At 45.3% G+C, this 13,101-nt stretch overlaps 2 protein-coding genes across 5 annotated transcripts in view; both read left to right on the top strand.

Moving 5' to 3' along the window:
• The window catches only part of hoxb3a (homeobox B3a), an 84,876-nt gene that overhangs the window by 30,339 nt on the left and 41,436 nt on the right, over nt 1-13,101 (top strand). For 2 of the 4 annotated variants that reach the window (XM_051938255.1, XM_022195931.2), the window contains exon 1: nt 1,551-2,296. The exons of the other annotated variants lie outside the window; for them this stretch is intronic. The gene's annotated coding sequence lies outside the window, so the exon portion shown is untranslated. Of the gene's footprint in view, nt 1-1,550; nt 2,297-13,101 lie in introns of those variants that run through there. 4 annotated transcript variants of the gene reach the window in all.
• On the top strand, nt 6,674-12,530 carry hoxb4a (homeobox B4a). Its single transcript, XM_022195935.2, has 2 exons — nt 6,674-9,170; nt 10,668-12,530. Exons 1-2 carry the CDS (start codon nt 8,699-8,701, stop codon nt 10,970-10,972), a joined length of 777 nt encoding a protein of 258 aa, XP_022051627.1. The 5' UTR covers nt 6,674-8,698; the 3' UTR covers nt 10,973-12,530.

The raw sequence follows: 13,101 nt of genomic DNA, 5'->3' as shown, positions 1-13,101 counted from the left end.
AGTTCTGCTGCTGCTGCTGGTTGCTTGGAAATAATGTTTATGAATACATTTTGAAGAGGGAGTTTAGCAAAGCAGAGCTCTTCCTGCTCCTCCTTATCAGCAGCACGCTGTCAAAAATAAACTCTTATCTGCAGCAGCATCCAAAAAATATTAGGCTACTCTCCTTATCTGATTTTTCCATTCTGAGATTAATGATCTGTCCAGTTTACTTCTGTGGCGAATGAGCCTCAAACTCTTTTTCCCTCTCATTCCTCCATATCTGTTAAAGTTGAGCTGCAAAATCTGACATTATGTTGGAGGGACTAAAAATGTCAGTAAAGTATCACAGAAAAATGCTTGTTTTAGCGGTCAGAAGCTAACGAATGGGACAGACTTGGATTCATTTAAAGTTAAACCGGTGACCCAGAGCCTGGTTTAGAGTTAACAAAGTTTTAATCTCAGATTATAAATCTGAACTCCAGTTGAAAAGCACCATTTAGACTGCTGTTGTTGGGTCTGATGCAGACAGGAGGGGAAATTAGTTTCCACAGAGGAGCAAAAATGATAATTCAGTAAATAAATAATCAGTTTATTGACGTGGTCTGGGCTGGCACGGCTCCGCCCGGCCCGGTTTCCTCCCCTTCCACATCTCCAAAAGGTAATGACTGAATAACTGCGTTATAGATTCCTTCTTTCTCCCGGGTTCAGCCCGAGTTCACCGAATTAATTCAGTTTAGGTCTTACTGCGCCTGTCTGTCTGTCACTGTTAAAAATCTGTGCCATTTGCGCATGCACGTCTCTCCAGAAACGCCCCGTATGAATGCCACACTCTTTAAACGTCCAGAAAACTAAACCATTGGGGGATTATTTACATCTAACGCCGTGTAAAATGAAATGGAACTGAGCAGAATAGGCAATAATACGTCTCTGTTTCCTGTAGCGATAAAATATGGAAACACGGAAATAGTGGAACGAGGAGGCTGAAATGTGGACATATGGCTGCAGTTAACTCGATAAGAATCCATCGGCTGGTAGCAGAGAGTCGAGTAACATCAACAGAAATCCACCTGATACCTCCACAGGCTCACAGCCTGTTACGCGCAATAAAAACCCGCTTGTTTATACGAACTGCGCTGCAACATAACACGCATTTATCTGCGCCAAACACTCTTTCTAATCCTCTGAAGTGATGGTGCGGTTGCTCTGCGGGTTCACATGTCAGCGTGCACCGCGGTGTCATTTATATTTATACGACAAAAGGAAAAGGAGAAATGATCCTAGAAGAAAAGAAAAATCTGTGCGTGAGGGAGAAAGAGAGAAAGACCCCCTCCCTCCTCCACATCTACTGACCATTTTTCTTCAAAGTAATGACTCCAACTCAATTTAGTATGACGAAGAGAGAGAGGGAGAGAGGGGATCCAAATCACATGGGGATGAGCGACAGAAGGGAGTGAAAGAGAGGTGGAAATGGCAGAAAGAAAGGGTGTGGAAAGGGGAGGGGGGGAGAGAGAGAAAGAGGGAGAGAGGCTTGGCTTTGCTCGGGGTGAACGGGAGGTCAGCGCGTCTCTCCAATATTAAAATGTGTACCGGGGACGCGGGGTGACACGCCTCGCCCGTTAAACAAAGAGTGTGCCAAACTGGCAGATTAATTTGAAAACTTGAGTCCGTGCACACACACACAACACTTAATGCCTTAAAGAGCCCACAGTCTCCACAGCAGCCCCAAACCGCTCCCTGTAGCACCGGGAAACCGGGGAACGGCCACCGGTGAGGGGGGGTTTTCCTCTGTCATTTAAACGCAGATCTGCTCGCGTTTTTAGGCACGGATCCTCCGGTGCCGGTGTGGCGTCGTTAGGCTCCGTTTTGTCTGGATTACCGCCGTCAGATTGGCTCTAACTGCTCCGTATGATCGCATTTACACGCGGATTGTGAGCGGCGCCGTCTTGTTTACCGGAGAGCGGAGGGCGTGCGTGTGCCCGGCGTGCGCGCGGAGAGCGGGGGAGTCCGCGGAAATGACAACGACTTTCTTTTTTTAAAAGATAACACGAAGAATCTCGAAGAGGTCAAAAAACCTGTGGCGTCGGAAGAAGAAGAAGAAGAAGAAGAGAGAGGAGAGAGAGAGAAGGAAGGAAGGAAGGAGGGGAGCTGAGGTGTGAATGTCGGAGTAGGAAGGCTGCTCATTACCGAGGGGAGGAAAAAAAGCTGCCGAGTTGTTGGAGATGTAAAGAAAAAGAAGAAATTAGGAAGAAAAGATGAGGAGTATGGTTCGATGTGACGAAGACGAAAAGAGAGGAAAGAGAGGCGGACCTGCAGAGGAGTGAGTACACAAAATACACACCGCCTGGTACGAGGAGAAGCTGCTCATTTGCGTGTGTGTGTGTGTGTGTGTGTGTGTGTGTGTGTGTGTGTGTGTGTGTGTGTGTGTGTGTGTGTGTGTGTGTGTGTGTGTGTGTGTGTGTGTGTGTGTGTGCCCACTTATAGCTGTGTGTGTGGCAGGTGCTTTGCCCATGCCGGGAGGAAGGGGAAGACCACGTGTTAGAGGTGCTGCAGAACCCCCACCCTCCTCCTCTTCCTCACTGGTTTATCATGACTTTTACCAATTCATATTTCTGATGGATAGATTGCTGCGTGTGCACGTGGCATTGAGGGGATCTCAACTGCGTGTTTTCTCCTCCTAAGCTCCATGTCCTCCTCTGTACCTACACTGTGACGCTGCTTAATTAGCTGAGCCTAATTGAGCCACTTGGGTTGTGTGACTCTGGCAATTATTTTACATTTCTGCATCCAAATCCACTATTTTTCCTGCTTTTTCCAACGAGGCACAAATATGACATATTTAAGCATCATTTTTTAGCATCGACATCCCCTAAAGCTTCATATTTTGGGGGTTTAAATCCTCCTGAGGTCTAAATTCAGCCCCACTGGGGTATCACTGAGGTGAAGGCGAGGTCGTGTCCAGAGGAGGGCTAAAGGTCACTCTGGACAACTTTCTCCCTCTTTTAGCCCCAAAATCAGTCCAGATTCATACAATATTCTTCTGCTTGCTCCATTCATAATAACAAATAGCTGCTGTGTTAATGATCTGTGTGTTTAAATGCAGCAGGACATTTTCTGGCCTTTGCTCCAAAAAGAACGAAAGCAGAACAAAGAAATTCGTTGTTAATATCCCATCTGGCAAAAACTGTGCTCCGAACCGGCGAAGAAAAACATGCATCGACTATGAATCACACTGAGGCTTTTTTTTGGACTCAGAACTGCGTCAGAACTGCTGCGGTTTTATCAGTTTGCATCCAGATGTGCGGCTCTGTGCTGCAGAGAGGCGGTTTCAGCGGTTTGTTTTCCTCTGCTGATTGCTAATGCGCCGTTTCTTTGATTATAATTCGACTGTGGAGGAAAATACTGCAATTTTTACTGAGACTGTTTGTTTCCTTTCCATCGTTTGTGCTCCTCTATCCACACACAGACTGCGCTAATATTGAATTATGGCGTGCAGTCAGTTCATGTTCAGAGGCTGTTAGCATGTTTATTAGCATCAGAATATGATGCTGTTTGATTTGATGCGTGTTTCTGGGACGTTGTTGTGCAGCTTTTTTAGCTTTCAGGAAAATAGGAATAATTCGTCATATTTCACTGTAGAATAAAAAGCAGATTTAGAGCTGTGGAGGTGATTTTCCTCTCAGCTCTCGGTTCTGTCGTTAATTCCTCCCTGCTGGTTCTATTTCCCAGCTCTACCTGACCCTCCTGCCGCATGGTGAAAATAATTTCCATCCTTCCTCTCCTCCTCTCAGAGCTCAGAGTTTAGCTTCACAATAAAATCCAGAAAGCAGCTCCAGATTAATACTGCAGGGCCAGGCCTCTGCAGCCTCATTTTCCCCCTTCTGCCCTGAACTTTGCATGACAATAACCCCAGGAATGGACCTCGGTTTATTTTTCAAGCTGCACAAAAGAGCAAAACCGCATTTCTCTTCTTGGTCCTTGTCTCTGTAGCTTTTTTCACGTCGGTAATATTTCAGACATTGACACCTCTGGTCGCTGCACATAAAGAGGCCGTTTAACCCTTCAATATGTTCACTTTAATTCTCAGGGCCTGATGTTTGGGGGAAAATCCTTTGTGTGTGTTTTTTTTAAATGATGCTTAAATATGAAAAGAATCAGGCTTTGTGGGTGTTATTGTGCACGGAGCTGATAGAGGTTTATTTTCTAACACACCCTGTATTTTCACTATTAAATCTCAGCATTTAAAAACAAACTCTCACCTTAATGTTCATTCAGATTAGTCCATGTCAGAGCAAGGTTTTAAATCGCAGTTTGCAGTGCCAGCAGCAGCACAGAGGGGTGAGTTTACGGGAAGCTGCTGGGACAAACTTGTTAGAAAAAGGCGGATTTAAAGTTATTTATTCTAACGCGGCTCTTTTCCGCTCCCTGAATGTTTTATTGCTTTTCATTTCACCCCTCTCCCTCCCCTCCATTTAAAAAAAAACCTTTCAACCTCCAGGAAGCTTCTGTTTGAGCTTGTTTCTGTTTGAGCTGTAAACGGAATTGACCCGCAATAAAAGTCACATGTTTAAATCCAGATCCTCTGACCTTTATGTCATCCTCTCTGCTTCCACTGCCTCTGTCCGTCTGAGATGAAATATTTCCTCACATCCTCACGTTTAAATGCTACATGTGAGGCTCAGATTATTATTATTATTACTATTTTAAATGTGGAGCAGCTGCTGCAGTTGATCCATTGTGTGGTTTGAAAACAGGACGGGCTGGTTTGTCCAGGTGGGGGTGGCACAGCGAGGAAACCGCTCGAAAAATGTAAAATATCAAATTAAAAAGAGGTCAAAACTATAATATGACGTATTATAAAACTCCAAAATTAGCCTGTGCACACGCATCATATTTATTTAGTTGCTTTAATTGAAGAGGAGCAGCTCTCTGTTTAATCCGTGAGTGTGGATCTTTGTTTCACGCGCTGACCTCTACCTGGACCTGAACACAAAGGAGCTGAATGGCTGCTGCTGACAAACTTGACAGAGGCAAAGGAAGTGCTGCAGTCAGACCAAACACACCTTGATCGATACCTGCGCTGACCTGCAGCAAAGAGGGAGGTCAAGGTGACAGAAACACGCCCACACCCGTGCAGAAACAGGACAGAATGGAGCAGGATAGAGGAATAAGGGTGGTTAAAATGAGATTAGAGGCTAGCAGTGAATTTTCCCTCCACCCTCTGCTCCCGGTGTCCGGCCTTCGGTGATGTATGAGCAACTTTTGGAGGAAACGGAGAACAGCAATATCGCCTGCAGCAGGGAGGGAGTGTTAGTGTCACAAAATCAATGCGGCAGCAGCGTAAGAGCAGATTGAAATTACATGGAAAATATAGCAGGGAGAAGCCGTGGGTACATGAGAGCGCGAAAAGCACGAAGCTCACATATTAATCAACTTATTTTATTTATATTGGCACCGAAACGATGCATTTTACGCAGCTTATTAATGTGATATTTTACTAACTAAAAGAATGAGGTCACGGTTAAATACATTTACAGAGGATTTGTTCTTTTTTTTGTATTTTGTTCATTTACTTTTTAAAGAAAGTCAGACAGAACATTACAGATTGCAGGCCTTTATGTTTTCGCTGCTCGGATCACTTTTTAATTCGGTTAAATCAGAGTTTTTTGGAGACAGACTGCATTTCATTTACCATGCTGAAGGCATATTTATCCATTTACGCACCGCTCCATCCATTCTTCAGTCAGAACACTGGGAACTATTTCTGATAGGACAGCGTTTTCTTGTGCCAAGTGATTTGTCTTAAATTGCGTCCATTCTGTTAGAACGATGCACGGTTTGAGCTGCCAAGATTTTTTTCTATCCTTCCCCCTCCTTCTTTTCTTTTTTTTGGAATAATTACAAATGTAGTTCTAATTAAATTTGGTGTGTGCATTACGTTGATAGAAAGTTTGTTTTAATTTTGAATCAAACTTTTGTTCTAATCGCAGTATATTGTCGGAGAAAATATTAAATTTGGAGGCACAGAAAGCCACTAAAAGCGGCCTAAAAATCCATGTTAGAATGATTTAATTTGACATTTTAAAGGAAAAAAATAACAGATTTTATATGATAATAATATTCCAATAAATCAGGGCTCTACAATGCGCGTTCTCGTCGTGGTTTGTGAGGAATTAATCAACGCGCATTCCACTGAAATAAAGAAAATAGGCCTTTATCTGTACAGTGAAGATTTATGTCTAAACCTGCAGATGGAAACAGAGTTCTAACAGGCCTGGAAAGCAGCTCGGAGCTCACCTGTCCTCCCTGCTCTCCTCCGCATTCCCAACAAACCGCCGCACATTTATTTTATTTTTTTCACCAGCTTGTTTTGCTCTATTTGCGCGTTGTCTTTCCTTTTTTTTTAATCGACGCCCTCCAGTTAGAGGAAGTGTTCCAGCATTATAACTTCATCTCCCAGATCCCCACCAGCGGTGAGGAGGTCAGCGGTCAGAGGCAGCACTGACGGATGGAAATATCCCCGTGTGGCGGCGGCGGGGAGTTTATGAAAGCAATAAAGGCCCATCGACGGTGTGGAGCCGCCCCTCAGAGAGCCCATGTCTTCTATATCTACCCTGTAGATCCGGATTTGTGTAAAAATCATTAAAACAATCACAAATTCGCTTCTAGGGGAGTATATAGTGGATTTATACGCGACGGCAGCGATGGATCCAAACACAGGGAGGCCTTCAGCTGCTAGTATCAGAGTGGAGAGGCTTTATTAAGGAGAGGTTAGGTCTGAACACGTTCATGGATGAAAATGGAACAGAGTAGATTTAAAATAAAATGCATTTCAATAGTAAATATAAAGGAGAAAATGTCTTTATTTTAGAGCTTTAATGTTTCTTATTTGATGTTGAATTCGCACAGTTTGTCTTTTTCTTCCCTAAAGTGCTGAAAACTCAATCCAAGTTTTGTACTTTCGGTTTTTTTCGATCATCCAACCGCCTCCCCGCTTTAAAGGCCAACTCCAGGTTGAATTGAACTCTTTTTATTTATTATTTGTCTGGTTGAAAAATGATGCGGTCGGCTTTACTGTTCATCTAGGAGGGCGTAGGAGGGGGGAGGCTGTGCCTGTGCGTGGGGGTTGGCGGGGGTAAGGTTTCGATTTAGAGACGGTCAATTTTCTCGAAACAAAGGGCTTAGATATCTCCATCATCTTGGCTGTGTGTGTGTGTGTGTGTGTGTGTGTGTGTGGAGGGCACATTTAACATTTAATCCTGCTGATAACAGCCCAGAAATGTACAGCATCCTTAATGTGCACAGAACAAAACAACCACTCTGTTCTATTCTATTCTATTCTTTTCTATTCTGATATTTCGTGTTTTATTAGTTTTTATGACCTTTTTTGTCTTGTTTTAATGCTGTTCGAATTACAATGAGCAGATTTATTGCATAAATAATAATTGAATAATAATAAAGTGCTCTTTGTTCGTCTTTTCTGTGCGTAGTGCAGCTCAAATCCTTTAACTGTGGGTGTTTTGCATTCATTTATGACAGTATAAGAGTGGCAGCAGCAGAAAGTGAGAGTGTATCACACATATCAGTGTCTGAGCTGAGCAGCAGCTTGTGTGAGCAGGTCATGGTTGAATCCATGAATTCCCCTCAGCAGAAAGAAAAACAACACAAAGAGCTGTGGGTCTGTGCTCAGCAACGCGCAGCTCAAGGGCAAAAGCAGCCTCACGCAGGCACGGTGTGGACTTACTATGCCAGTGATGTTAATATCAGAAAGTGGAGGGAAATAAATCCTGTTTATTCATGCAGAGCCTGGCGGAGCTGCATTACTATGCGAGGGGAGCTGAACGTGAAACGGGAGCCTGTTGGAGCAACGCGGGGTTTTAAAAAGGGGGAAACGGCGCTGAATTCTCGTTCTTAATGCAAAGGTCTGCCGGTGATTTAGGAGGCCGTGTAACCTGAATTAGTTGATGAATTTTCTATCGATCCTAAACAAGCCAGATTTATCTCTGACACGGAGCTGCTGGGTGGCGGAGCAGCAGCCGGCCAGGCCACTCTCCCACTCCCGTTATTAGCGATTTAAAAAAAGAGGAGGAAAAAAGAAAAGCGCTTTGGCAAGCACGTCCCTACACACACCCAAGTATACACACAGAGGGTGGTGCAGGCGCCACTTCAAATCCCCCCGAGCGCTTTCTCTCTGCTGCCTCTTTTTTCTTTATTTTCCTATCTGAAGTTCCAGCCAGACGCGTAAGAGGGGGAAAGGGTTCGTTTGCAATAAGGGAGGACTTGTCATCTGTGGCTTACTGTACTCTGCTGCTTGTGTGCGTGTCCGTGTGCGCGCACGTCTCCATTTGGAGCGGGATGTGTTTTCAGCGTGTTGTTATTGTTGTGATCCTATGGCTGTCGACATGTGGCGTGGAGACATCCAGGGAGGGACGGGGCGGGAGAGGGAACGTACTGGAGCTCCGTGAATGCCCACAAACTGAGGCCATATGATGATGCGCGTGCGGGGGCCGTGTATATGCTTAATCCCATTTCCTTATCCGGGGTTCGTCCTGGAGGCGCGCCATTGGCCAGCCGCTGTCACGTGGCTTTTTAACTTTGTTCACTTGACAGAAAAGTAGGAGGGTTCAACGGAACAGGAATAACCGAAGAGTAAAGGGATGAGATATAAATTTTAGTTATATATTTTCCGAGTAGGTGCAATTCCACAAAAAGACTGAAATTAATGGCCATGAGCTCCTATTTGATCAACTCCAACTATGTGGACCCGAAGTTCCCACCGTGTGAGGAATACTCTCAGAGCGACTATCTGCCCAGTCACTCTCCGGACTACTACAGCTCCCAGAGGCAGGAGCCTGCTGCCTTCCAGCCGGACTCTCTCTACCACCACCACCAGCACCACCCACACCACCAGAGCCACCACCAGCAGCGAGCCGAGCCGCCCTACACGCCGTGCCAGCGCGCGTCTCAGCCCGCCTCGGTGGTGATGTCCCCCCGGGGTCACGCCGTCCCTCCGACCGGGCTGCAGACCACCCCTGTCCCGGAGCAGAGCCACCGCTGCGACTCGGTGACACCGAGCCCGCCTCCGCCTCCGTCCTGCGGCCAAACGCCCCACAGCCAAAGCACTTCTTCCCCCACGAGCACCCGCAAGGACCCGGTAGTCTACCCGTGGATGAAGAAAGTCCATGTAAACATCGGTAAGAGCTGCATGCAAACTTCTCTCTCTCTCCCCCCTCTCTCTCTCGCTGCGCCTTTGTGCAGTCAGCTAGGTGTCCACCGTCACAATCTACGGCTTCCCAGCTCTGTTTTCCGTTAGAAGTAGGAGAGTAGCCCTTGGGTCAAGATTTACGACCGTCTGTTTGCAGGGCCAATATAATTACACCCTCCATAAATTTTTATTGCACCTCTCCGCTGAGGTGCCTCTTGAAGTCCGATCTCCGGCTCGTCTGCTCTAATTCCTCGCCTTATGACAACTCAGACCGAGCCCATAAGTTAGCTTTTATGCTTTGGTAATTTGATTTTAAGTGGTCGGGTTGTATAAACGGTGTACTTTACTCTGTCGAGCCTTCCTTCCCCACTCGTTGTTCCAGGGGAAGGAAAGTTTTATGGCAGCTGAAATATTCATGTTTATGGAGGAGGCCGTAAAACACTAATGTAAAAGCGAATAGCTCCGGTCTGTTATGGCTTCTCTGTGATGCTGGAACATGCCTGCTGCCTGCTGCGCACTGGGAGAGCCGGAGCGCGTGTTCAGGCGGCGACAAAACGCCACTTTTGCAAAGTCACCATAATGCGTTCAGTCGGTAAGAAAAGCGTTTCTTTTATTTGCTCTCGGCGGAGTGATTCCAGCTGTCAGAAGGCTCTCTGCTGCAGCAGCTCTGCTCTGCTGTCCTCTGCTAGTTTTCAGGTTTGTTGAATCATTATCTAGTCGCCATTCAGTGCCGTCGTGTAGCTCTGCACCCCCACCTCCACCTTTATTCTAACCAGTTGGTACAACAGACAATGCCACACTCCCTGCTTTCAGTCTGTGCATAAGATCACTAAAAGGAAAAGAGAAAACCAGCCCGAGCCGCTGCTGCTGTTTTGGTGCATTTCTATTTCTGATCTGCGTCAGACCAGCTCCGGTTCTCAGTCTTCAGAGCCCCGGTTTGTTCTCATCACAACATTTGGACACCAGCGTCAGGCTGAGAGGATTCACACCGCCGCAGGGCCTCAAGTGACACCTGACGACATGTGCTGTCTGGAAATGCACGGAGTGTCAAAAAACAGAAAAGAAAACGGAGCGAAAAATAAAGGAGTGTTTGTGAAAGTTCGGACAAAAGAGGGTCTCACAAGGTTACGGCCATTTTACGTCCTGCAGGTCCAGCCGCGGTGCCCACAGCTTTAATTCTCCTCCTGCATGCTTGTTTTTGTTCTTACTGAGGCTCTATGTGCATGAAGCGGTGCTCCTCTGAAACGAGCCACAATAAAGAAATGTAACACAACTCATATTTATCTCCTGCAAGCCTTTAGAGGACTAATAATGCTGCAGCTGCTGTTTTTCTGCCACCATGTTGTATTGTTGTAATTTAGAAATATTTAATTTTATAGCCCAGGCAGCGTATTTACACATTATTATTATTATTATTATTACTGTTGTTGTTGTGTTGTGATCATGTTGTGTGTTTGTTCACGTGTGTCTCCGTTGTTCTCCACAGTGAGCTCCAACTACACGGGGGGCGAACCGAAGCGCTCGCGGACGGCGTACACGCGCCAGCAGGTTCTGGAGCTCGAGAAGGAGTTCCACTACAACCGGTACCTGACGCGCAGGCGCAGGGTGGAGATCGCGCACACGCTGTGCCTGTCGGAGCGGCAGATCAAGATCTGGTTCCAGAACCGGCGGATGAAATGGAAGAAGGACCACAAGCTGCCCAACACCAAGGTCCGCTCCGGGGCCGGCGGCGGCAGCACAAACTCCCCGGCTCTGAGCGGCTCCCAGACCCGCTCCTCTGGACCCCTATAGCCCGGTCCCGTGGCTCTCTGTCTCACGTTTGCCCTCCCCGGTTCCCAAACTGAACGCCGAAAGGGCAAACACGCCTGTAACCACCGGAACCTGCACTTTGGAGCGGAATAGCGGCTTCCTGCTGTGGAGGGGAGACGCGGCCCTGACCTGATGTTACTCTAGAATATGACGCTCTGGGTGGGAGGGGTGGAGGGGAGATTCATTCAGAAAATATGAAATGAACAAGAGTAGGTGAAGGAGACTGAAAGAACTGAAAACGAAGCGGCTTCCTGGCTTTCAGCACCCTCTCTCTCACCCTGCTTTCATTTCTGTCTTTTTATACTCCTCTCTCTCTCTTCTCTGACGGTCGGCTGAAGATAATGTTCCCGCGTGTGTGTGGGTTCTTTCCTTTTCTTTTTCTATCCAAGACTCTCTTTTTTTGGAGAAGATGGATCCTCGTTTTCATCTTTAATCATGCCAAACTCGGGCCCCATTTGTCATGTTTACTCTGCGGGTACAAAGCAAAGGGGCTCTGCCCGTTACCCCTCACCCCCTACTCCCCCTTCCTCCCCCATCTCCAAACCACTAACCCCCCCATACACACGCACGTGTAATAAATGGAAGTGTGGTTTAGTCCAGAGCAGTATTCCTCCTCTCTCACATCTACTAGAACCTCCGGTTTGATCCAAAACCACAGCGGACACTTTTCTGCTGCGTCGCTGATTCAAGTATAATTATTTCTGTTTTTGTTTAATGACAAAATATAGCTTTTGAAATTTTAATTCTAGTTATTTTTGAATTCAGTGTTGATTGTAAAATGATGAGGAGCGTCTCTGTGGTCCGTTGATTGTTCATGTTGTGATGTGGTTTTACAGGGAAGCAGTGGAACAGGGTGAAGATAAAAATACAGAAAATTAATAAACAGGGTTTATAAAGCTGCCTAACACTAATAACCACACCAAAATACTGGTACAGATAGTCCGAGAACACATTATAAACACAGCACTATTGCAATGTACTACCTATTACCTCAGTTGTACTTATATATATTTTTATTTTTTGGTCATCTTACTTTTTTCTTGCTCGTTTAATGAAGTGACAGCTTTTCGAGCTTTTATATTTTTTGAAATTGTGTGACGAGTTATGATGATAATAATTATTATTACCTGCAATACAATTCTTGTATTCTTGTATGTGGAAAGTTAAAAAATGTAATTTAATTATAAGCAATTGTTCTAGAAAGGAACATTCAGAAAAATAAGGAGCCTCTTATTGCATGAACTGTGTTGGTTTTATTATTTTTCTCTTTTCTCCGCACATTAAATGCGCGCACACTTTACTTTCTCCCCTCTGTTTCCTTCTCCTCATCATCTCTCTCTGTTCCTCCACTTTTTAGATATTTTATTCTGCAGGTGTTTTAATTGATGCTATTTTATTTACATTCCAAAGATGAGTTTCTCTCCTTATTGATGATGGTTTGGTGTTGTTGTCTCCTTTCTCTGCTCATGCCTCCTCACTGTCTCCCTTCCTATTATTTGTAAATAGTTCATAGAAATTTAAATAAATGGCTGAAAATGTATCATTTTCTATCTGCTCTTTTTTCTTCTTTCAAAATAATGTTCTGCTCAGCTTCTTCTATAATTAAATGTCTAAACATGCTGTCCTATAGTCTTACAATTCATACATAAATTAAATGTTTAACGTCAGATTTTATTGCATTATTTTCTAAAATGTCTAATTTTTAAATAGCACCGTTTCTTTTTTGGTTTGTTTGTTTTCCTCAGCGTTTCCTTCTCTCTGCTCTGCTCTGGTTTTTCGGTAACAGGATGTATTTAAAGCAAACAGACACCCGCTTCCACGCGCACATAAATGATTTAACGTAATTTCAGTGTTGGCTTTTGCCTACAAAGGCGCAGCAACCTGTCTGGAGAAATCAAGAGCCCGCGATGATTAATCTGTCCCGGCCGTGAGTGATCTTGGTACATTACGTCCTGTAATCTCGTTTTAAATCACAAACCGTCCCTCCGTTTCACTCCTGTTCTCCCGTTAATTTAACGGCTGCTCAGATGCGCCTGCACCGGCCCGACACCGAGCACAGGACCCCCTCCCTGCCTTCTTCTGCTGGTTCTGAAGGAAAAAAAATTAAATAG

The sequence above is a fragment of the Acanthochromis polyacanthus genome, chromosome 2 (genome assembly GCF_021347895.1).
Source record: "Acanthochromis polyacanthus isolate Apoly-LR-REF ecotype Palm Island chromosome 2, KAUST_Apoly_ChrSc, whole genome shotgun sequence".
Taxonomy (NCBI): domain Eukaryota; kingdom Metazoa; phylum Chordata; class Actinopteri; family Pomacentridae; genus Acanthochromis; species Acanthochromis polyacanthus.
This window is presented reverse-complemented; position numbering and strand designations above follow the sequence as displayed.

Coding starts and splice junctions, on each gene's coding strand:
- hoxb4a (XM_022195935.2), top strand. CDS start 8,699: ATGGCCATGAGCTCCTATTTGATCAACTCCAACTATGTGGACCCGAAG. Junction 9,171..10,667: donor GAAAGTCCATGTAAACATCG/GTAAGAGCTGCA, acceptor TGTTCTCCACAG/TGAGCTCCAACTACACGGGG.